Below are 23564 nucleotides of genomic sequence, written 5' to 3' on the forward strand. Positions count from 1 at the left end.
TCCGTGGAATAACTCTGACTCCTGGGTCGGTTTCATTATGGGAAGATTGCGAGGGTGGCCAGGCGAAGAGCTTTGCTCCGCTCGACAATCCGCACGCGTCGGGGCGACGCTGCCGAGCGGGAGTTAGCGAACGAGCACGGACGACATTTGTGATGGACTCGCCTCAGCCCGCACGGCAGAGGTGAGGTCGCAACGCGTCGTCGTCGTCGTCGCGGCCTCGGTCAACGCGTCCGCCGTCGAGCACCTGAGAGCGCGGACAATGAGCATCCCGCGTCCGCGCTTGTCCCTCCGTCTGACGCACGCACCGCCAGGTCGGAGGCGAATCTGCGGCAATCGCGTAGGCGAAGCGGCAGGCGGGAGCTCTTTTTGTTCGGGGTCGACTCGCCAACGGCGCGGGGCCCTGGGCGTCGGGTCGGTCACCGCCCCCGTGGGCAGGGCGCGTGCGGGTTGCGATCACGGTCTCGCCGCCCAATTTTCTGCGCGCGTGTGCGCCAGGAGAGCGGCGGACGGGGTGGCCAGGGCGGGCGACGGTTCTCGCTGGAAACGGCGGGAGGCCTCGAGCGGGCCTTGGCTCTGGAGCCTCGGCGTGGGCACCGAGCTTGGGCAGGCTGGTGCGGTGGGAAGCGGAGGACAGAAGCGGAGGCGAGGGTCGGTGGGGAGGCGGGCGGAGAAGACAGGGACGGGACGCGGGTGGCCACTGGCGACGGGCGGAGGCTTCTGGACGTCGAAACTGGAGCCGCGGCGGGACGAGCCTCGTTACGTAACGCGCTCGCGGGAGGAGGAGGAGGAGCGTCGGAGAGCGCGCGTGGACGGAACGCGGCGGCCGCCCATGCACGCGAAATGGCGGAGGGGGCCCGGCGATGGGGCTTGTGGCGGACACGCCGCGAAGCTCGGCCGCACGTGTCCATCCTTCTCGCAAGGCAATCTGCACGCCACTCCCCGATCCGCGCTCCGTGCCAGCGCGACGCCCCCGCCCGTGCTCTCCACTGAGGTTCGTCGCCCGCGCCCCGCTCTCTCCAGAGCCGCTGCCCGAGGTCGCCTGCCCGGCGCGCACCCAGGGCGAGCGCGGGCTGACGGGCAGGCGGCAAGTCGCGGGGTCATGTGCGCGGTCCGCGAGGGACGGTGGGCGATCGGGTGAGGCTCAGGCAGATGCGCGGCCGCGCTGTTTCGGGCAAGATCATAGCGTGCCGGATGAGGCTTAGGCTCCCTGGCCGTAGTCGCCCCAGGGTCTTGTCGTAAAACACACGAGGACACCGTTGGCGACCCGCGTGCGCCCCGCCCTGCCCCCGTGGTCCCCGTGGTCCGCGACGGTGACCTGTTCTGCTTGCTGTATCCCCCACAGACATGCCTGGCGGAGGGCGATCCAGGCGACGGATGACGGGGTGGAGGCGAGACCCGAACGAGAGGGTGATCTGCCGAATCAAGATTGCGTGCTATTAGTCAGCTTGACTGGTGCCAACCGCATCAGGCACCGGCGTCCAGGGACCAGCTGCCCCGCGATTCGCCGCCCTCCACGGCCGGTGCGCCGGTGCGCCCTCTCCTCCGGGGCCCTGCCCCGCCTCTGTGCCTCGTCCGTCTTCCAACGACGTCCCGGCCTGTGCTCTCGACCGACGCGCGCTCACAGCCGCTCCAGCTGACCGTGAAGGGAGACGTTGTCGATGGCACTGTCTGCTCGCGCGATTCGCCCGTCTCGCCGCGGTGGGTGACGGTTACGTACGGGGGCGTCCCCAGGGGATCTTGTATCGGGCACGACAGATTCCCGGCCGCTCCGGTTCTCGAGATTGGTGATGAGGATCTCGTCCGCCATCGCCACTCCTCCTCGACGCTGCCGCCCTCAGCCCTCTCGCCCGTCCACGCACCGTCCTCCAACCACCCTCGACGGCCGCGGCAGGTGCGCGGGGCGGGTCGGCGCGAGCGGGGGGCAGACTCGCGCCTCGGCGGCTGTTCTGCGAAATTCCACACGTTATTTCCCCGGCGCAGATTCAGACTCCGCTCAGATTGGTTTGGTGATCTAGTTAGCCGGCCGGCCCTCCTCCTTGTTTCCATCCTCCTCCTTCCCCCTCTTCGATTCCCCGTCCCGTCCGCCTCGCTCGTCCGCTCTGCTCTCGCTGCGCCCAAACGCCTGCTGCTCTCTCCGCCGCCCCCTCTCCTGCGTCTCCTGCGTCCTCTGAACTCTCCCCGTCCGCCTCGATCGCCACCGCGCGCCTGCCCTTTTCGGCGGGCTCCGATTGTCGACCAGATCCGGACGAATCGGGAGATACAGGAGATATACTCAAGCTCGTTCTCCTCCCCTCCTTCGCCGCCCCCATGTCCTCCCACCCGCCCTCCTATCCCTACCCCCACCACACTCTTCCGCCTGTCCCCTCAGACCCTGGCGTTCGCCTGCCGTCCATCAAGGACCTCAACTTCCCCCCGCCAGGCCCCGAAGGCCAAGGTACATCCAGCTCACAAAGACGCGGCGAACACGCTCAACCCAGGCACGACCCATGGAACCGTCCTCCTGCGCCCTCGGCGCAACAGCCTCCCCCCCAGCACGCCCCGTCGCACGCGCAGCAACATCCCTCTCATCCCCAGCATCCCCCCCACCCACAGCATTCTCCCATGCCACCGCCCCACGAAGCGCCTCCCAAGTCCCACTACGCGCCTCACCCAAAGTCTGACGCGTCTTACGCGCCTTCGGGCCCACCCCCGCCTCAACCGCCCCCGAGCGTGCCACCTCACCCCGGCGTAGGGGCGGGGACGCGCTCCGAGAACCCTGCCGACAAGAGGTCCCGCCCCCAGCAGCCTGTCAGCGCCTCCCCAAGGCAGCCCCCTCACGTAAGCATAAGTTCTCCCGTGAAGAGCGTCAAAGCATGATGGCGCTAACTGTTTGCGATTCTCATCTGTCGTCGATGCGCTCTTCTCCTCGAAATGGTATTTTCCTCATAGCCTGGATATACGTACCCTCCACAGCAGCAGGCTCCGCCTCCGGGGTATCATCACCAGGCGCCCCCGCCGTCGGCACCACCACCGCAGGAGCACCTGCAGCACCCGCCTCCCTCCCACTACCCTCCGCAACAACCCCCCACATATGCGCCGTACCCACCCCCGCAGATGGTGCAGAGGCACTACCCTCCGCCCCCGCCACAGCCGCATCAACAAGCCCCACCGCCCTCTCATCCACCCGCCCACCACCAACCTCCGCCGCAGAGTGGGCCATCTCATGCGCCGGCGCACTCTACACCACATCCTCCTGCCCACACACCTTCTCACCAGCCTTCCCACCAGCCTCCTCACCAGCCTTCTCACCAATCCTCTCACCAGCCCACTCACCAATCCTCACACCCCCCTCCTCACCAGTCGTCACATCCCCCTCCTCATCAGTCGTCACACCCCCCTCCTCATCAGTCGTCACACCCCCCTCCTCATCAGCCGTCGCACCCCTCTTCTCATCAGTCGTCGCACCCTCCTCATCAACCAGCCCACCATCAGGCCCAAGCGCAGCCTCAGCCTCCGCCCAGTCCTTACCCTCCGCCGCATCAGCCGGTGGAGCACTGGCAGCAGCACCCGCCCCCTGGGCATGCCCCACCACCTCCACCGCCCCAGCACCAGCAGTTCAACGGTTACGCAAGTCGCGCGACTGCGCTGGCGCCCCCTCCGGCTCCCCTGACTCCAAGTCCGCGGGATGCCGAGCGGGCGAACGCTCGCCAGGGCATCGTGCATGAGGTTTGTGGTTCGGCTTCTCTGAATTAACGTCGTCCTGAAACACCGCCCGCAGATCCTTCAACATTGTCAGACGTTGATGATGTTCGCGAACCGCTATGGTAATTCGTTTGATTCAGGGGAACGCAACCGCTGCTGACAGATAGAACAGCCGCCAGTCCGTCCTACGCGCCGCCGGAACAGGAGATTCAAGACATGAATCACCGGGCGAATGAGGTCGTTCGCTTGATTGAACAGCTGCGACGGATGGATGCTGGCGAAGACGTCGCCCGCAGAGATGCCTATCCCGTGGCGGCGAATCCCGCTGATGAGCATCGGCCCCCGAAGCGCCCCTGGGAAGATATGGGCAGGGAAGGCGAGCCGTCGCCGGTGAACAATTACGAGGTGAGCGCGATACCTGCTCTTTGTAGACGCATCGGGCTCAATGACAGCTTGGCGACCAGGCGCAGTCTACTGCCGAACAAGACATGCAGATCATCCGCAACAAAAGGCAGTCAAGCACTGGCGGAGCAGCAGGTGTGCATCAGAAGAACAAGTACCGCAAACGAAGCGTATGTATATTCCGCAGTCGCTGTGGACAAGACAGGCTGACTTTTCTCCCCAGCGTGCAACCCCGCCGGGCAAGTGTCACTCGTGCAACATCCGTGAGACGCCAGAGTGGCGGCGTGGACCGGACGGTGCTCGGACCTTGTGCAACGCGTGTGGACTGCGTGAGTCGTCGCAGCAACGCCTTGCCTTTTCTGCCCCTCTTACGTCTTCTCGCTCGCAGACTATGCGAAGCTGATGCGAAAACGCGACAAGACTCTGGACGCGAACGGGAAGGCTCCCCCTATCGACCTCCAGACGCTGCGCGCGTCCACGGCGTCCGCACGAGGCGCAGGTGGCAACAGCAGTGACGGTGGCCATGGCGAGCCGTCTCAGTCGCAGAACCACGGTTCGCTCCCGCCCCCGCCGCATCAGGCTCCACCGCCGCAGTCGTCGTACGAGCAGCAGAAGCCCCCGTCGATGCACGGTGGCCCACCTCCTCCGCACCCGGGCTCGTACCAGCTGATGCCCGTCGCGCCACCTGGGTCGTCGGCGTCGGTGCACCAGATGATGCCTCCCCCTCACGGCCCCCCGTCTGCACCGCACAGCGCGGTGGGGGCGCCCGTTCCGCCGCCTCCGTGGCTGTCACCCTCACCTTCAGATCGGGGCGGATACAACAACGGGGACTACGCGCGGCTGTCGCACCCTCCGTCGCACGCACGGGCGTCGCCGCAGTGAGCGGCGGCGTCGACGGGACTTGCTGTTGATGAAATTAGCTTCTGTTGTCCCCCGTGTCCGTTTGCACGTTGGCATAGCCGGTGCCCCGTCATCTCTTTTGCCTCTTCCTCGTTACAGCTTTATATTGAAGCGCATTCGATATGTACTGCTCGCCTACCTGTACCCGTTACTCTTGCTGTGTATAATCCCCCTTGCAGCAGACACGCCTCTGGCGGGCGTCCCCCACCTACTCTAGCCTGAACCGCGCCCCCCGCCAGGTTGTATGATTCAATAGACACGTGCTTCGCGCCTCGCTTTCGTCGTCCACCCACACCTCGAGGCCTCACACACGCACAGCCGAAGCCGACCGCGCGCGAGAAAGAGCACGATCCGCAATCTCGGGCGAGGTTGCAGATCGGCACCGCGCGCAGCACCGCCCGGGAGGCGTACTATGTGCACGTATGTACGCCCGTCGGGCTCGGACGCGTGCGCGCGGGCCCGCACGCGTTCCAGGCCCTGGCTCGCCTCGTGGGCGGCGCGCGCGCACGGTGCGATCGGCGGCGCGCGTGCCCACGCCGGGGTCTGCGCGCATCGCGTCGTATCGTCGTATCGCATCGTATCGTGTCGCATCGTACCGTATCGGCGACGATCGCGCGGAAGACGAGGCGACGGAGGCAGGCAGGCCCTCGCGGCGAGAGTGCGCGCTGAAGCCGTAGCTCGAAGCTCGGAGTCCGCGCTCTCGCGCGCGCGCACAGCTGGACGCGGGGGGGGGCGCAGGAGCGCGAGCGCGTGTCGAACGGCCACGGGGGAGGCGCAATCGGGCGCCGCGGCAGCCAGCGCGGCGGATCGATCGCGCGGCGCGTCCCGTCGGGGACTCGGGGGCAGCCAATCGGCGGGCGGGGCAGGGGCAATCGCCGCATCGGGATTCGGACGACACGCGATCGTTGGGTGCGGCCGGGGCATCGCGCCACGCGCCGCCACGCCACGGATCATGATAGTGGCGGCGCGTGGCGGGCGATCCGCTCTGCGCCCGCTGCCCGCTGCCCGCGCCTCCGACGTCGAGCGCGGGCGCGGGCGCGTGCCAGTGCCACCTCCAGCCCGGTCGAGTGCCGGCTCCGATCTGGGCGGTAGCTCCACCGCTGAACGTTTGGACCGCCGAGTGAGAGCGTCGGCGAGGAATCCAGGAATCCGGATCCATTCGTTCACAAGCGCTGCCGGCGACATTGCACTGGTGTTTCCATTCGTACAAGTACAGCGTTGCATGGGTACATACATGGATTCAATGCTGACGGCGCGCGCGCGACCACGGAGGAACCCTGCCTCGGCGTCCTGAGAGACCAAAACCCGGCTTTCATGCTACACACTGCTCCGCACGCGCGACATAAGTTAATACACCCTTGCGCGCCCAACGAGCGCGCGCGACCAGAGGTTCCCGTGCCCCGGCTCCCGCCCTCCGCAGCTTCGAGTTCCCCACTCTGCGGCCGCCGGACGCCCAGCCGTCCGAACCCAAGCTCCGAGCCCGCGCGTCCGCGCAGAGCCCAGCCCCTGGGGGCGGGACTCAGCAGCCAGCTGCAGGCATTTCAGTCGTTGTACCCGCGGACCGGCCGGCCGGCAGCCGCGGCGGACGGCTCTGGCTCGCCGGGGGCGACGCCGAGACGCGCCCACTCGTCCCGCAGCCGCGCGGCCTTGCCCGTTGCGGCCTCGTAGTCGGCGACGGCCGTCGGGCGCTCGCCGTGCGGGGTCGCGCGGAGCGCGTGGCGGACGTGCGGGAAGAAGTCGAACGTCGCCGAGTGCGTCACGATCTGTGATATTTTTTTGGGGGGGAAGGGTCGGCGTCAGCTCGGTCACGAGAGGGGGGCGGAGGTGTGGGCAAAGAGAAGGGCGAGATTTGGCGATGCGATGCGCCGCGCCGCGGTGGAGCGAGGGGTGCGCAGATGAGATGAGATGTGGGGGCACGGCGGGCGGCGTGCGTGTGGGCAAACGCGGGGGCGCGAGATTGAGGTGAGGACGAGATCCGAGGAATGGCGGTGCACGGGGAGGATGGGAGGATAGGGGTCCCTCGACGCCGGCAGCTGGGGTGCGGCGCGGTGCAGGGAAGAGGGGAACGTGGACTTGGGACGCACGGGCGCCGGCACGGAAGGCGCAGCGTCCCAGCGCGCGCGTGCGCAGAGGAAGAGTAAGAAGAACAAGGACGCGGGCTCGAGCGCGGGGTGAAGGTGAAATGAGGTGGAGATAGAGTGCGCCCCGAGGACGAGATGCCGGGGACGCTCGCGACGTCCTCGTGGCGCGCACGAAGGCGCATACCCTGAGGACCCCGCGGCGGTGGCGACGTGGAGATGCGGAGATGCCGGGGCGGGCTGCAGGGACTCACCCTGTTGTCCCAGAACGCGATCGAGTTCACCTCCCAGTGGAAGCGGACCTGGAAGTCAGGGTTGTCCCTGTCGCGCCATCGAGGAGATCAATGGAAGTGGAAGCCCGCGCAGCGCGACGAGTAAGGTCCATAACGTGAGCGCCGCAGCAAACATTGAATGAGGAAATAGGCACCCACGCAATCTGTGAGAAGAGCAGCTGCAGGATGGCGTCGCTCTCAGCCTTTGGCAGGCCGACGATACGGCGAGTGAAGCCTGCATAGAACGAAGAGAGCGGATCCGGCGTCAGCATACAACCCTGGCGGGAGCACGGAAAGTTGCGCACCCGGGTTGACGTAGATCGACTTGTAGCCCGTCACGGGGTGGACCCGCACGACGGGGTGTACGCTTTCGACCGGCTCGCGGCGCACGGTAAGGCCCGCGGCGCGCGCCCCGTCGGCCTGCGCGACCGCGCTGTGCACGGCGGTAAGGCCCTCGAGGTACTTTTGGAACCCGGGGCTGAACGACGAGTAGAGCGCGTAGCTGTGGAATCCGGGCGCGATACCCACGCAGTCATTCGGTCAGCACGGGAGCGGCGACGCGAGAAAATAGCTGCGACGCACCCGGAGCTCCAGAGCGTGTCGCCGCCGTAGGGCGGGCCGGTGATGAGCTTGAGCGAGGTCGTGCTCGGCGGCTGGAGCTCGTACGAGACGTCCGAGTGCCAGAGCTCGATCTTGGAGAACGCGCTGGGGTCCGGCCGGCGCGTGCCGTCGTTGTACACGACTGCGGGCGGGAAGCACGTCAGCTGAGGGCTACTGCTCCCGTCGCAAGGGAACGCGGACAGGAGACCGCGGAGGGGAAGGCACGCACTGTGGACCTCCTCGAGGCCGGGCTGGCGCGGGACGGGCGTCGTGGCGTGCTTGTGGAGGGGGCCGAAGTGGCGGGCGAGTTCGAGCTGCTCTTCGATGGTGATCTCCTGGTCGCGGAAGACTGGTGACGCCGACGCGGCAATCCGTCAGTGCTCTTTCGCGACGCGCAGGATCGACGTGGGAGGGTGCTTACAGACGACTCCGCGCTCAGCAACCAGGAGGGCCCTGCAGTCACGCCAGACGTGAGCGATCGTTGGCAGATACGTCGGGTGAACGACAAGGAAGGAGATGGGACACGCACAGCTCGTCCTTCTGTGCGTTGGTGAGCTGCCTGAGGTCGATTCCGGACAGCTCCGTGCCGATCGCGGGCGTGAGGTGCTGGATCTTGCTCGCCGCGGCGAACAGCGCCTTTTTCTCGGGGTCCGCAAACTGCGCGCGGTCGGTCACCGGCAGGTTGCCGTCGAGGGGCTCCCAGTGGACATCCGGGAATCGCGGCTGTTTACAGCAGGACCGCACAGTCGGACCATGGCGTTGGTGGGTCGGCGTTCATTAGGGGGCGTGCATCCACCGATCAACATCAAAAGCGTCGCGGGTGGCGACAAGCCAGGGCTGATCATGACGAACCTTGTACTTCGCGTACTTGTAGTCGGTGTCGTTGACGTCACCGGTGGTATCTGGGGAGTAAAAGGGGTTGAAGAGGACGTTAGCCTTGACGGGCGCCTTGCTGACGCCGTTGGTGGTGGTTGTGCCGTTGGTCTCGGTTGCGACGGGGGCCATTGGGATGGGTGCGACTAGGATAGCCACGGGAAGTCTAGATCCTTTATATGCGTGCGATATTGGGCCGGTCACATATCGGGAGCCATCCGCCCCTTGCGAAGGCTTGCGTGCGTGGAAGACGGCATTGCGACAATCCCACCACGTGATCCTAGTGTGAGGACGCGCCATGTCTATGATTGTCCTGGGGATGTCCAGTGGGGGCCGAAACGTGGGGGCTTAACCATTTTGTGCGGGGTGAGAGGAGGGTTGGGGGCAGATAACTATCAGTGCCGCGAGAGAAGGGGTGTATTGCGTGATGGGAAGGAGAGAAGTTTGGTATGCCGGGCGGCGCTTGATGACGCGAAACTGTCGTGGCTGGGGATAAGAGAGCGCCATTAGACATATATGCGTTGCGCGATTGGTGAGCATTCCGCGAGAATGGCGCACCTTGAACGTTGGAACTCTGGCCCATGTGGGCTCGGCCACTCACTCTTGTTCCGGATGAGCAGGATTTTTTGTAGCCGAGATCATGCATTCAGCGCTTCCTGGGATGCGGGAGACTGTTTATAGATTAGCTTTCGCGACCTTATGGGACTTCTACTAAGGTCTGGTACGTACGCGCAGTTCTTGGCTGAGATCTCACTGTCATTTAGTGTTGCAAACATTGCCGAATGCAATATAAGTGAAGCTCCCAGATATGTCGAGATGGATTTTGCCAAAGACGGAGTGTTGACGCAGCGGATCGCATCCCGCCTCAGCACGCACACATTGGCAGAGGCAGTTATACCGACACTGGCGCCCAAGGTTGAAACGTTGAAAGGGAACGAAGGCGCTAATGTTCGGATCGGACGGACCGGTACAAGCGTCTCGGTTCACCAGTAATGATAAGACAGCCCTGCTCTGCGCGCATCTACGCAGATCTACGCGTACCTTCATCTCGTCTTCACGCTGAGTCTGTCTCGCTCTTCTGGACCTGTATCACAGATATGTCTCGTCAATGTGCCGTCTTACTTCGCTATTCCTATGCTCCTGGAGCCTCCTGAGCGACCCAACTTCAAACCTGCCACGCCGCCGCGAGGATTCGCATCACCATGTCTACAAGCTTCAACTCAGGCTTGTTGATTTCCAAGAGGCGTGTTGGAAATACTATCGATTTCAGGGGGAAGGCGGCTCACGGAGGCTAGCACACTCAGTGGACAAGGCGAGGCTGACCGACCGGCTTGCATCGCAGCCCGATCTACGTGGTGTTTATAAGCCAAAACGCCAGCGGTGAGCATACACACTCACTTTCCTTCCATCTGGCCTGCTTAACCCCGTTCCCCCTTAAGCGACCTTCTTCGACCTCGCTTGCAGGCCACTTCTAGCAGCCTATCAGCCTAAGATGATGCGTACCCGTTGTGTCGGTGCCGCTGCTCTCCTTTTCGTCTCGTCCGTCTGGGCTGCCTTGACCCCTTCCGATGTCGAAAATGCTCTCAAGAATGCGTCCATCATCCCTGAATGTGAGTTCCAGAGATTTCTGCGGAAACTCACAAGAAACTGAAGCCATCTGGCAGACATTTCCGACTTCACTCCCCAGGGCCTTCTCGACATTATATACATAGACCCGGCCACAAACAAGTCCATCTCGATCAACCCCGGCAAGGCTATCTCTGTGAACCGTGAGTTACTGTTCGACCGTATCCCCCCCCCAAAGAAGTCATCTCATGGTTGAATCTGAACAGAAACGGTCGTTCGCCCGCAATACGCAGTGACGTCCCAGAACACCCCCCTCGGGGGTCAGAACTACGTGCTGATCATGTTCGACCCCGACGTCCCAACGCCGGCGAACCGGTCGCTGGCGCAAGTCCGGCACATGATCGCACAGGTGCAGCTCGGCAACGACACCACCGCACTCGCGTCCGCGACAGGCTTGGTGCTCACGAACAACACTCCCGCGGTCTCGGAGTACATCAACCCCCAGCCCCCTCCCGGGGATGCCCACCGGTAATTCCACCTACGACGCTCGCGTCCCGGCGTTGAAAGGAAAAGCAATGGTCACTGACCTTACGCTCCAGGTACACGGTGGTGCTGTACCACGAACCGGCGTCGTTCGCATCGCAAGTCGGTCGGTTCGTGAACGCGTCGTCGTCCATCTTCAAGTTCGACGCGCGCGCGTTCGCGGAGGCTCTGGGGCTCGGGGACCCCGTCGTGAGCAACTTCTTCCTGTCGGGCCCGAACACGCCCGATGCTACGCCGGACGAGTCAAACTCGACTGCGACTGGGGCCGGGGCATCGCCAACGAATAGTGTCACAGGCGCGGCGGGACGGGGTGGGGTTGGGAGTTCGGTTGCGGCGACGGTGGTGGCTGTCGTGGTGAGCCTCGGAATGGTCGCTTGGTGATGGGTCTTCGCGCAGGGACCGATATGCAGCAGCTGTATGCGGGGTGACCAGGGCGAAAAAAAAGTCGTGTTTAATGCCGTGGCGGATCATCGACAGGTGAACGTAACTTGAAACAACTGGCGCCGTGCCAGAGTTGGCGGCCCGCGCGGTCTACGCAAGAAACTGGTGTTACATATCGACACTCTCGGAGGCGCGTTTTCCGATATATCCCAACTGACTGGTGGTCAGATCGTCTCGAGACCTGGCACATTGACGTTGCAGATGACCCGTGTACCGGCGTTGCGCGGCGAAGTGTCCAGCTGGATGCCCTACCGATTCCCGATGCTTTTGTCGTCGTAGCTTGACATGAGTCCACAGCTTTGAAATTAACGTGAAAGATGTGGAGACGATTTTTAACGGGCATTCGCTGCCGGACATCCCCGTTGATGGACTGAAGTGGCCGCATCAGCCTGAGATGCGTTCCTTTCGGCATTCCGTCTCACCAATCTAGTCGTGAGCGAAATGCATGGACATGCGCGTATACGGTCATCCACGGATGCCGCTTGATGTCCTTGGCGGATATCAGATCGGCTCTGGGGCGAAGTTATCCTTACCAAGCTGGGAGAATGTTGTGATCTGAACAGGACAAGAGACCTGCGCCGCCAAATATCTACACCGCAGCCAAGTTCGAACCATATATAAGACACAATACCTCCTCGACAAGAGCAGGAACTCACCTTCTCCTTCGTCCCGTCTTTCTACCCTTCGAAAGGCCCTCTTGTTCCTTGCCCCGTCTTCATCACTACCTTGGAATCTTTTAGCCCGGAGTCGTAACAATGCGCGCGTCTGCCGCTGCCGCTGCCTTCTTCTTTGCTTCGTCTGTGAGTGCGTTGACGCCAACGGACGTTGAGAACGCTCTCAAGAACGTGTCTATCATCCCCGACGGTGAGTTTCCGTGCTTCAATCTTCTTCATGCGACTCAACCCAAAGCCGTCAGATATCGCGGACTTCACTCCGAAGGCCCTCCTCGACGTCACCTACACAGACTCGACCTCGAACCAGTCCATTGTGATCAGTCCGGGGTTGCCAATCTCTGTGAACCGTGAGCAGAACCCCACCACCGTCTCCTGTGAAAACGGGGCTCATCAATAGCAATCCCGTTGAACGTACCCAGAGACGACCATGCGCCCCCAGTACGCGTTGACGTCCTCGGACGCCAGCCTCACCGGCCAGAGATTCGTGCTCATCATGTTCGACCCCGACGCCCCGACGCCCCAAAACCGCTCACTGGCCCAGGTCCGGCACCTCGTCGCGCAAGTCCAACTCAGCAGCGACACCGCTGCGCTCGCGTCCGGCGCCGGGTCGCCGCTCACGAACAGCACCCCCGCGGTCTCGGACTACATCTCGCCTGGCCCCCCGCCCGGGGGCGCCCACCGGTGAGTGCGCATCCGCGATGGTTATGGCGGGTGTCGCGTTGGTCGCTTGATGGCTAGGATGAGGGAGAATCTGTGGAGCGCTTATGATGCACTTGATCTACTCGAATTTTCTCGTACGAGGCTACAGATCTGGGCGGCCGTTATTTAATGGACACTGTGACCTTTGTGCGCTTCATGGGTGAGACCAGGGTCGATCGTAACACCAACGGGATAACTCACAGTTTATACGTCCATGCCCATCAGAAGCAACTGTTCAAATTGATCGTCCGATTTCGGGGAGCTCGTTCCATCCGCGCCCACACCTGCGAGGAGCGCGGAGTCCTCTTCGGGGATTTTCCATAGTAATGACTCTCGTTTTCGTTTGGCTATGAAAACGAACGTCTCGTCTAGGTCGTCTCCTGGCGAGAACTTGACCCATGATTCTTCGACTTGTTCTTGACTACTACTCCCCTGGTCGTTTCGCCGAGTCCTAGATAAGACGGGGGAGAACTCGAAGAAGAGTCCGAAGGCATGCCAGAAAGGGGTTTCCTTGGCCAAACTACGTATCTTGTAAGAGATGATGACCAGAGGTGGTGACCGTGAGTCGGTCAAGTCGGGGGCAGGAGTTGGTATGGATGTGAGGTGGAGCAGTGAGCGTAACAGGGGTGCGAGAAGGGCCGGAAAGTAGATCTGTCGGAGGATCGGTGACAGCAGCATAGTTGGGAGGTTCGGCGACATACAAGGTCACTACATAGTATGTGAGTGGGCTGTCGAGGCAGCACCTCTCGGCCGTCTTCCGAGGATGCAAACGTGCTGAGATCTGAGAGGACGGAAGTCGCCTGATCGGATGATCCCCAAGCCAGAGGGCGTACGAGGACGGCAGCAGAACCACTCAAGTTGGCGTCGAGTAGGGGGCACACTTCGGGCAGGTCCGTGGCTACAAGAAGATCGTAGTCGGGCTGGAGCCACTTGGAGAGGTGTGTTGCGAGAAAACCATTTCCAGAGCCGAGCTCTATCGCGAGCACAGGCGTGCGAGGACACTCATGAGTGAATGCAGGGGGATCGAACTCGAGTTGGGGTTGGGAAGACGAGTCGAGATAGGCAAGCATTGCATGAGACGCTTCCCTGGAACGAATCGGTGAATGGCCATCATAGATAAACGTGGACGTATGGACGCCATACCAGATCCGTCCAGCGATCCCGTAAGACTCGATAGCCTCTCGTTGAGCACATGAATCGAATCGAGAGTCTGAGCTGGCTGATGCGTCGAGAAGAGGGTGAATATCGAGGTCTGATGGAAAGTTGGGGTCTCCGTGAGATGTCATGAAGCTAGGCTTGCAGGAAACCCGAATTTGTGGATTGCTGGGGATGAGGGGGCAGATGTGGTGGTACCAAGTCCAAGAAGAGAAACGGGGCTGCAGTCAAAATTCTGGATGGCCAGGCGCTCAATCTAATCTGTGTCTGGCGCTCAACCGTCTCAATCTCTGACCACCAGCATCTGCCAGGCTCGAAGTACTTGCATTTATCTACTCGACCTTCAGACATAACAGCACAGTCGGCACATTATGCCAGCGGGGAGACCGCGTGCTCAGCACTCGACTGTTCAGCTCTCATCGGGGATTACCCTCGAATACGGCATTACTGGACCGGCGGATGATGTCACAAATCTATCACACACAACTAAGCTTGCAATATGCTTACACCCATGGTCCTGGCTGGGTGGCCGGATGGATGATCCGTGAGTTGGTAATGACGGGGTGAGAGTTCGCACTGATCGGATCTGCCAGCGTCCTTCAATTGCTCGCTGAACCTCTTCTCCACGCTCGGTACACCGTACTGAGGTACAACTCGCGAGGTGTGGGGAAATCCACGGGTCGCGCCTCTTTTACTGGCGGCGGTGAAGCAGACGATCTCAACAAGCTTGTTCAATGGGCTTGCGCTGCAGCACCACAGCTCTCATCTCTCGTTATTGTCGTGAGTGTCCTTCCTCGGAAGAAGCAGGAGTGATGTATTGACAAGGAATCGAAGGGGTATTCCTATGGCTCTCTCATAGCATCTCTGGAGTCCCCAATATCCGGCGTGATCCGGACTTCCCATCTTCTGCTTTCGTATCCTTTGGGACCTCGCAGTTGGCTCACCGCCTTCCGCGGTGGGCGGTATGACGCCGCGTTGCGCAGCCTTGTCAGTAACGCTGGGTCGAACACTCTTGTCGTTTACGGCGACCAAGATGATTTCACCTCGGTTACCGCGTACGACACATGGTCAAATACGCTACGGCAAGCCAACGAGGACGCCAGACGCGAATCGGGAGAGCAGAGCGCCTCCCCAGAGCTGAAGATAGTCAAAGTCGCCGGTGCTTCTCACTTTTGGCGTGAAGACGGAGTTGACGACCAGTTGCTTCAGGTTGTTCAGAGATGGCTACCGTGACATCTTCCTTTGTGATATTGCGCCATTTGTACTCGGAACTATACCGTACGCCGTTTCTACATACTACGTGGAATGTTGTCACCCTCGGGAGATATAATCCTTGCGTGCGGAACTTCCGTTTGAATTTCACTAAAATTTTGTCCTGTTTCGTATCATGTATTAATGTAACACATCGTGGACGTATTCTCATCGATATTAGAGGGCCGCGGTAACGAAAGAGAGATCTAAGTAGTATGGCAGTGGGCACGCCTGCATGATTGTACTCGGCGCGCGCTCGAATTGGGTTGAGGCACGCGGACGTTTGACGCTGATACCTCACGGCTTCGGCACTGAACATCACCATCCCCCACAAGTCTCGGTCTGCGGGACAGTCGACGCTCCCTCGAAGGCTGTACAACATTGGAATTGGGCTTGCATCATGGGTGAGCATTTGAGTGCCTCACCGGAGCTACGCTAACGAAACTTGACAGGTATTCCGAAGGTTAGCAGGCTTCAGGCTTCGGTCGTCCCCCGCATCCCTACTGACTGCCCATCAGTTCTTCAGATACATCTCGTGAGAACTCTCCTCCGCTGTCTGGAATCACGTTTCTGATACACTGGCACAGTGAACGTTACCCCCTGACCTCGCAACTCATCCAGGAGAACAAGATTCCGGAGTTCGGTATGTACTCGTCCTGTATACGCGCGACCTTCTCGCTAACTCCTGTCACAAGACAACCTCTACGTCGACTTCAATGGCATCATCCACAACTGTAAGCAGGCGACCCGTCTCATCTATCATAACCAACGCTCATTCGCTCGACGTTCAGGTTCGCACCCCAATGATGAGGACGCCCACTTTCGAATGTCCGAGGAGCAGATCTTCACCGCTATATTTGCCTATGTCGACCACTTGTTCGGCAAGATCAAACCGAAGAAGCTGTTCTTCATGGCAATTGACGGTGTTGCACCTCGAGCAAAGATGAACCAACAGCGGAGCCGTCGGTTCAGGACAGCAAAGGAAGCGCGGGAGGTCAAGGAAAAGGCGGAGAGGAAAGGGGAGAAGCTCCCGGACACAAAGGCATTCGACAGCAACTGTATCACTCCTGGTGAGTTCTCATTCATGGTTTTAATTTCTTGCGAGTGGTGGGCCTTACAAGATGGCCACGCTTCCCTTGCTAGGCACGGAGTTTATGGCACGGCTATCGGCGCAATTGAAGTATTTCGTGAATAAGAAGATCACGGAGGATGCGAACTGGCGGGGCGTTACCGTCGTGTTGTCAGGGCACGACGTCCCGGGAGAAGGCGAACACAAGATTATGGAGTACATCCGACTATCGAGGGCGCAGCCGGAGTACAACCCAAACGTGCGACACTGTTTGTACGGCCTGGATGCCGACCTCATCATGCTGGGTCTGCTGAGCCACGACCCCCACTTCTGCCTCTTGCGAGAGGAGGTGAAGTTTGGTCCTGCCTCGAAGCACAAGGGCAGCAAGAGGTGCGTGCATGCCCCAGGCATTCTTGCGTTGGTTTTGATGTCCATGATTGTAGCCTTGAGAGTATCAACTTCTATCTACTACACCTTGCACTAATGCGAGAGTACCTCGACTTGGAGTTCCGCGATATCGAGCCCATGCTCCCATTCCCATACAGCTTAGAGCATGTGATAGACGACTTCATCCTGCTCGCGGTCTTCGTGGGCAACGACTTCCTACCCAACCTGCCCGACCTACACATCCACGAGAACGGTCTCGAGAAGCTGTTCGACGTGTATAAGAAGGCATTGCCTGGCCTAGGTGCGTCCCTTTCTGCGCGTCCCTTGGAACTGGAGTACTGAATCGTTCTCCCAGACGGATACATTAACGAGGATGGCACGATCAACACGAAGAGGCTGCAGGTCATTCTGGACGAGATGGCGGAGTGGGAGCGCGAGGTGTTTGAGAAGGAGTTCGCGGATCTCAACTGGTACAAGGGGAAGCAAGCGAAGCACGTGAAGGAGATGGACATTGCGAGGAAGCGGAACAAACTTGGTGCGTGGCTCGGCGGGATCTTATATCATTGCAGCGTGTCTTGACTGTCCACCTCCCAGTCTTGACGTCGGCGCAGCGCAGAATATTCGATCAGGTGAAGGCGTTCGTGTTGGAGCGAAGGAAGCTGTCAACGGCGGGGCCTTTGAGGATGGTCAACGACTTCCCTGCACGAGACAGGGAGTTTATTGCCCGGCTGGCGGATGAGCTACACCTGTCGGTCGCGTGGGATGAGTACGACGCGGAGGACAGGAATCTCGTAACATGGCGTTTCCCCGGAGAGCTGGAGGAGCCATTGCCGGAGAACGGGAATGGGGCGGTCAAGGACGAAGGAGAAGGGGATGAAGGAGAATGGGAGGACGATGATGACGAAGAGGCCAGGGAAGCCGTGGATCGCGTTCTCAACAAGTACGCGAAGGCCAAGGTGGCGGAGGATGACAAGGATGGGGACTTCGACGCTCGGTACGAGCTGTCGATCAGGGACAAGATGGACGAGTGGAAGAGGGGATACTACAAGGTGAGTCTTCACGTCTTGGGTAGATGTATTGGATGAGCCAACACCGTCTTGCAGGGGAAGCTGGAATTTTCGTATGACGATCCGAAGGAGATGGGGGATCTCATCTATCGATATGTGGAAGGCCTACAGTGGGTGATGCACTACTACTACAGCGGTGTTGCATCGTGGAGTTGGTTCTACAACTATCACTACGCTCCGCGCATCTCAGGTCAGTGGTGCCTTCCTCCACCAGTCCCTACCCTGACACTTTGGGTGCCATAGATCTCAAGGGCGTCGACAAGATGACCTTTAATTTCAAATTTGGCAAGCCTTTCCGGCCGTTTGAACAGCTCATGGGCGTACTCCCAGAAGCGAGCAAAGAACTCATCCCTCCCGCCTACAGGGTCTGTCACTTGTACTCTTGACTTATCTGCGATCCGCTCAACGTTTCACACAGGAGCTGATGTACGACCCTTCGTCCCCAATCCTGGATTTCTATCCCACCGAGTTCGAACAGGATCTCAACGGTAAGAAGCAGGACTGGGAAGCTATCGTCAAGATTCCGTTCATCGAAGAGCAGCGACTATTGAAGGCAATGGGATGTGAGCCACATGCATAGCCTTCGCGGCTCGCACAGACATAGTTGACGGTGATATTCTAGCGCGGGAAGGCCGTCTGACAGAAGACGAGAGGAGGCGCAATGCGTTCGGAACGAGTACCAAGTTCACATACAACCCTGGCGAGCCGACCGTGTACCCGTCGTCGCTTCCTGGCTTCTTCCCCACGCTGCACCGCTGCCAGTGCACGATGGAGCCCTTCGACCTGCCCACGCTCAACGGCCTCCACCTCGTCAAGGGTCTCTGCGATGGCGTCTTCCTCGGCGCACAAGCTCTCGCTGGCTTCCCATCCCTCCAGACCCTCCCGCACACAGCCGCGCTCGGTCACCACGGCGTCAACGTGCACGGCTCCGAGAGCCGGAACAAGTCCATGGTCGTACACATCGAGAACACGTACGAGCACCGGAAGTCCGAGGACATCGCGCACGAAATAATCGGACAGCGGACGTTCGTCAACTGGCCGTTCCTGCAGGAGGGCCTCGTCACCGCCGTCTCGGACAACCTGTTCAAGTACGAGAAGATCTCCGTCATACCGGGCAAGCCGGAGAGGGTCATCTCGAACCCGCACAGCCAGCAGGGCTTGGGGCTGTGGAAGTCCAAGTCGGAGAAGATCGAGACATACTACTCGAAGCGCTGTGGCGTCATTACCGGCACTGTTGACGTGCTTCTCCATGTTCGCCCTCTCAAAGGTGGGCTCTCTGCTTCTGGTCGACTGGCGAGGTAATCATGGTATAAACAGGGCTGAAGCGTTTGGACACTGGCGCGTTTGTCAAAGACTACGAAGGACCCGAGAAGGAGGTAGAGCAAGCCGTCCAGATGGCCGTTTCGGGAGTCAGCTCGGAGGACCCGCGGTATATAGAGAAAGCGCCGCCTCCACTCCGCGAGGAATTCCCTGACGGTAGCAAAGTGTTCTTCTTGGGCGAGCACGCGTTCGGTGTGGCCGCCCAAGTCTCTGCCACTACTGATGACACGCTGTCCGTGATCTTGGCGGTCAGTGTTCAACTTTTAGCAGTTGATGGTCTCTAGTCATCATCCTTCGCTCGACAGTTCTATCCGTCGGAAAAGGAGGAGAAGATGAAGTTCAGGGACATCGTGGGAAGTCGTGAACAGAACCGGTACTTCCCTTCATACAAGGTCGGCGAGATGCTTGGTATATCCAACAAGGCGCTCTCCAAGATCACTGCGAGCTTCATGGTCATTACCTCAGATGGGCAGAAGAACAATCTCGGTCTCAGCGTGAAGTTCGAGGCGAAGGCGCTCAAGGTCGTTGAGTACTCGCGCAAGAACGACCGTTTCTGGGAGTTTAGTGACAAGACCATCCAGCTGCTTCACGAGTACAAGGTGGGTGTGGTGTGCAATGCCCTCGCGTTCAAGATGCTAACGTCTGCGAAAGGTCACGTATCCTGAGGTGTTCCGTGTGTTGGACCGGAATGGCGACGGTACGCCTATTTTGAATAACCATCAACGTTCTCTGACGTTTGCTGCAGCGATGGCCAAGGCCTCCGAAATCTTCAAGAACGTGGAGAACCCCGATGCCAAGGTTAAGGAGGCCAAAGCCTGGCTGGGCACGAAGGGTGTTCGCGACTTCGAACAGGTTTCCTTATTCTGTGACCAACTTCCGAAGGTACGCCGTACTGTGCCGTGAGGGGTTCTAGACGCGCTCAAAATACTACGCTCAATAGGTGACCGTCAAAGAGATTGAACAGATCACCGACAGTCTGACAGCAAGCAAGGCCTCGAGCAGCTTCAAGAAGGCGATCGTCAAGAGCATCCCGCGCCAAGCTGTCCTTAAACCATCTCACGCTGTCTACCGTCTTCAAAACCAGGCGTTTGCTTTGGGCGATCGTGTGACGATGGTCAACGACTCCGGAGGCGTACCGCTGTCGTTTAAGGGAGTTGTCGTTGGGCTGAACGCCAAATCAATGGACGTGGTGTGGGATGCCGCGTTCATGGCCGGTTCAACACTGGGCGACAGGTACTGTGGCACATCACTATCTGAACAAGCCCATGCTCAGCTTATACTATTAGATGCTCGCAATACCGTGGATCGACGGTGGAGTTCTGGACATGTCTCAACCTCACGACCCCGCAGTTTGTTGCGTCTACCAATCCCCAAAACCCCACCGCGCAGAAGCCACAGCAGCCGTTCAATCCTCGTTTTGGCCCGCATCCTTCTGTCCAACCTGCTCCAGGAATGCAGCCTGCAGCTGGTTTCCGTCCCGCCGTCACGACGTATGCATACTTATTCTCGTCTTGATCACACGTAGCTAACCGTTTTAGCAGGCAACACCGCAATGGCCCTGGTAACGGCGGCCCTGTTCAAATTATGACGAACCCCAACCGTGGACGTGGCGGTCCGCCGACGCGTGGCGCCGCGAATGGGCACACCAATGGGCATACGGCCGACACTCCTCCTGTTCCAGCTCAGGGACAGGCTCACGCGAATGGAAACGTACCTCCCCGCGGCTCTGGTGTGTCGCGCGGGTTTGCTCCTCGCGGCACCAATCCTGGCGGTTTCCGGGGACGTGGCTTCGGTGCTCCCAGGGGCGTATTCAGAGGACGTGGTCGCGGCGCATACATCGCCCAGTAGCTATACGCAGATATCGGCGAGTGCATGTAGTGACGCAGCACATCATTTGTATTACCACTGTCTTTACTCTCAACATTGTCTTGGTTTGGGACTGTATCGGCTGTGACTCCGAAAATCCCGGAACGAATCGGCGCCTATCTAATCTGCAATTTGTCGCACTGCCGATCGCGAGCGTGTACGCGATCAGGCTCTCCTCTCCTCTCCTCTCTTGCAACACTCCACCATGGCAGAGATCCACGACCAGTTTGACACCATCCTCATCCTTGACTTTGGCTCTCAGGTGTGCATCGAGTGCCACCCTAGTCAACCCGGCTAAAGCTCATCTACAGTACAGCCATCTCATCACCAGAAGATGTCGTGAACTGAACGTCTACGCGGAGCTCATGCCCTGCACACAAAATATCAAAGATCTCCACTTCAAGCCGAAGGGTAAGAACATGCGTATGGTTAGCAACCCACATATGCTCACGCTATTCCTTAGGCATCATACTCTCTGGTTCCCCTTACTCCGTCTACGACAAGGATGCCCCTCACGTCGATACTGCCGTATTCGAACTCGGAGTCCCGGTCATGGGCATCTGCTACGGTCTCCAGGTGCGCAAATGTTTTATACCAGTCCGTGATATGTATCTGACAGTCAGGAAGTAGGAGATGGCGTGGAATATGGGTGGCAAAGTGGCGAAGTGCGATCACCGTGAATACGGGTTCGCGCAGGTCCAGATAACGAAGATTGGAGGAGAGAACGCGCGCCCTGACGCGCTGTTCGATGGTCTGGGAGAAGAGCTTCAGGTGAGTTCGCCTCCTCTACTCTGTACTTGGGGGGCATCCTCCTCAAATTGGGTGAAGGTCTGGATGTCGCACGGAGACCAACTCTCCGTCATTCCTCCCGAGTTCCATGTCATTGGTCACACAAAGACCGCTCCCTTCGCTGCGATCGCACACAATAGCAAGCCGTTCTACGGCATCCAGTTCCACCCCGAGGTCACCCACTCCAAACGCGGTCGGGAGGTCATCAGCAAGTTCGTGGTGGACATCTGTGGTAGCGAACAACACTGGACGATGGTACGCGGGGCGTACCCTTTGTCTGCTCTCCTGCCTCGTTCTGAATCGTTCTGCAGGAAGAGTTCATTGGCAAGGAGATTGCGCGTATCCGGGAGATTTGCGGTCCGAAGGGTCGTGTGATCGGCGCTGTCAGTGGTGGTGTGGACAGCTCTGTCGCAGCAAAGCTCATGCATGAGGCCATTGGTGATCGGTGCGCTTTACGGCTGCACATTCGGTCCAAACTCTGACATATTCGCAGCTTCCACGCCATCATGGTCGATAACGGTGTGCTTCGCATGGATGAAGCGAAGCAAGTACACGAGATGCTTAACAAGGACCTTGGCGTGAACCTGACTGTCGTCGACGCGTCGGACCTCTTTCTCTCTCGTCTGGAGGGTGTCGAAGACCCTGAGAAGAAGCGGAAGATCATTGGCAACACTTTCATCAACGTGTTCGAGGAGGAGGCCGCTAAGCTGGAGGCTGCTGCAGAGAAGGAAGCCGAGTCCAAGGGCAAGATCGAGTGGCTACTACAAGGCACGCTATACCCCGACGTTATTGAGAGCATCAGCTTCAAGGGCCCGAGCGCAACGATCAAGACTCACCATAACGTCGGCGGTCTGCTCAAGGACATGAAGCTCAAGCTCATCGAGCCTCTGCGCGAGCTGTTCAAGGGTATGTGTTTTCCTCCTCCTACTTACGTGTGCTCACGTGCCACAGATGAGGTTCGGGCTCTCGGTCGTCTCCTCTCTATCCCCAACCACCTTGTCCAGCGCCATCCTTTCCCTGGTCCTGGTCTTGCCATTCGCATCCTTGGTCCGGTGAACCGCGATCAGGTCAAGATCCTTCAGCAGGCCGACAAGATCTACATCGACGAAATACGCAAAGCGAATCTCTACGACCAGATCAGCCAGGCCTTTGCTGTATTGCTACCCGTGAAGGCTGTGGGTGTCATGGGCGATGCGCGGACGTACGAACAGGCGAGTTGTCTACGCCCACTATAATGTAGTTATGCTCACGAATGTACGTCAAGGTCATCGCCCTTCGCGCTGTTCAGTCGGAAGACTTCATGACTGCTGATTGGTGGGCTTCACATGTCTTTGCCTTTCGTTATTCTTACTCTCCATTCGAAGGTTCGTCTTCCCCGCCGAAGTACTTCGTCAGATCTCCTCGAGGATCACCAACGAGGTCGCTGGTATCAACCGTGTTACATACGACATTTCTTCGAAGCCCCCGGCTGTGAGTATTTCAGTATCGAAGTGCCCTGTTTCTTGCTCACCTCGTTGTTCAGACTGTTGAATGGCTTTGATCGTGGGCTCTTTGGCTCAGAGCGTTTCGGACATGATATGACGTACTTGTGGACACACGAATGTCTGTAAAATCTAAACCAATCTATTGCACTTACATCATTAGTAGTGACTCCTCGTATGCGCGCTCCAGCAATGCTCATCCAGTAACACCATGTGTTCAAGCAGGCTCAGATTCAGACAATCAGACGCTGCGATCCACGTTTGAAGAACGTTGACTTGCCACTGACCTGACACCTGGGGATAACGCAGGTAGCACAAGACATCAGTTTTATGACGACAGTAAAACCGTGCCGACTGTCTCTACCCCAAGATGTAACGATATCAGTTGGGGCTGGTTAAAGGCCACCGGTCACCGGTCACCCACATGCTGAGTGTCGCGGCGGGGGCCCG

At 59.6% G+C, this 23564-nt stretch overlaps 7 protein-coding genes across 7 annotated transcripts; 5 read left to right on the top strand and 2 right to left on the bottom strand.

The window, feature by feature from the left end:
* Positions 1-2307: 2307 nt before the first annotated feature.
* BXZ73DRAFT_38982 (uncharacterized protein) lies at positions 2308-4965 on the top strand (the record flags this gene model as incomplete). Its single annotated transcript, XM_048018292.1, has 8 exons — positions 2308-2844; positions 2959-3096; positions 3412-3705; positions 3758-3810; positions 3861-4086; positions 4134-4253; positions 4307-4412; positions 4472-4965. 8 exons carry the CDS (start codon positions 2308-2310, stop codon positions 4963-4965), a joined length of 1968 nt encoding a protein of 655 aa, XP_047883075.1.
* Positions 4966-6524: 1559 nt separating this feature from the next.
* Positions 6525-8938, bottom strand: BXZ73DRAFT_73295 (alpha-ketoglutarate-dependent sulfonate dioxygenase; the record flags this gene model as incomplete). Its single annotated transcript, XM_048021867.1, has 9 exons — positions 6525-6746; positions 7316-7382; positions 7493-7568; positions 7639-7835; positions 7916-8075; positions 8163-8282; positions 8355-8386; positions 8463-8656; positions 8786-8938. 9 exons carry the CDS (start codon positions 8936-8938, stop codon positions 6525-6527), a joined length of 1221 nt encoding a protein of 406 aa, XP_047883076.1.
* A 1360-nt stretch (positions 8939-10298) lies between these two features.
* BXZ73DRAFT_73296 (phosphatidylethanolamine-binding protein) lies at positions 10299-11296 on the top strand (the record flags this gene model as incomplete). The annotated part of the gene is made up of 4 exons (XM_048021868.1): positions 10299-10416; positions 10471-10575; positions 10639-10900; positions 10972-11296. The coding sequence occupies 4 exons, from the start codon at positions 10299-10301 to the stop codon at positions 11294-11296; spliced, it is 810 nt and encodes a 269-aa protein (XP_047883077.1).
* An 815-nt stretch (positions 11297-12111) lies between these two features.
* BXZ73DRAFT_73297 (PEBP-like protein) lies at positions 12112-12715 on the top strand (the record flags this gene model as incomplete). Its single annotated transcript, XM_048021869.1, has 3 exons — positions 12112-12220; positions 12273-12377; positions 12450-12715. The coding sequence occupies 3 exons, from the start codon at positions 12112-12114 to the stop codon at positions 12713-12715; spliced, it is 480 nt and encodes a 159-aa protein (XP_047883078.1).
* Positions 12716-12933: 218 nt separating this feature from the next.
* Positions 12934-14015, bottom strand: BXZ73DRAFT_86656 (uncharacterized protein; the record flags this gene model as incomplete). The annotated part of the gene is made up of 3 exons (XM_048024274.1): positions 12934-13380; positions 13431-13815; positions 13873-14015. The coding sequence occupies 3 exons, from the start codon at positions 14013-14015 to the stop codon at positions 12934-12936; spliced, it is 975 nt and encodes a 324-aa protein (XP_047883079.1).
* A 1089-nt stretch (positions 14016-15104) lies between these two features.
* BXZ73DRAFT_86658 (exonuclease II) lies at positions 15105-20826 on the top strand (the record flags this gene model as incomplete). The annotated part of the gene is made up of 19 exons (XM_048024275.1): positions 15105-15145; positions 15723-15778; positions 15831-15869; positions 15927-16205; positions 16279-16594; positions 16648-16892; positions 16947-17126; positions 17186-17640; positions 17695-17848; positions 17902-18023; positions 18077-18221; positions 18281-18925; positions 18976-19226; positions 19284-19577; positions 19630-19675; positions 19724-19860; positions 19919-20211; positions 20265-20468; positions 20520-20826. The coding sequence occupies 19 exons, from the start codon at positions 15105-15107 to the stop codon at positions 20824-20826; spliced, it is 4209 nt and encodes a 1402-aa protein (XP_047883080.1).
* A 223-nt stretch (positions 20827-21049) lies between these two features.
* Positions 21050-23173, top strand: BXZ73DRAFT_86659 (GMP synthase; the record flags this gene model as incomplete). Its single annotated transcript, XM_048024276.1, has 11 exons — positions 21050-21106; positions 21156-21255; positions 21308-21420; positions 21475-21615; positions 21673-21888; positions 21945-22078; positions 22127-22539; positions 22585-22844; positions 22898-22947; positions 22998-23103; positions 23156-23173. The coding sequence occupies 11 exons, from the start codon at positions 21050-21052 to the stop codon at positions 23171-23173; spliced, it is 1608 nt and encodes a 535-aa protein (XP_047883081.1).
* Positions 23174-23564: the final 391 nt, after the last annotated feature.

This window comes from Epithele typhae, assembly GCF_022376455.1.
Source record: "Epithele typhae strain CBS 203.58 chromosome Unknown BXZ73scaffold_2, whole genome shotgun sequence".
In the NCBI taxonomy this organism is placed as follows: Eukaryota; Fungi; Basidiomycota; class Agaricomycetes; order Polyporales; family Epitheliaceae; genus Epithele; species Epithele typhae.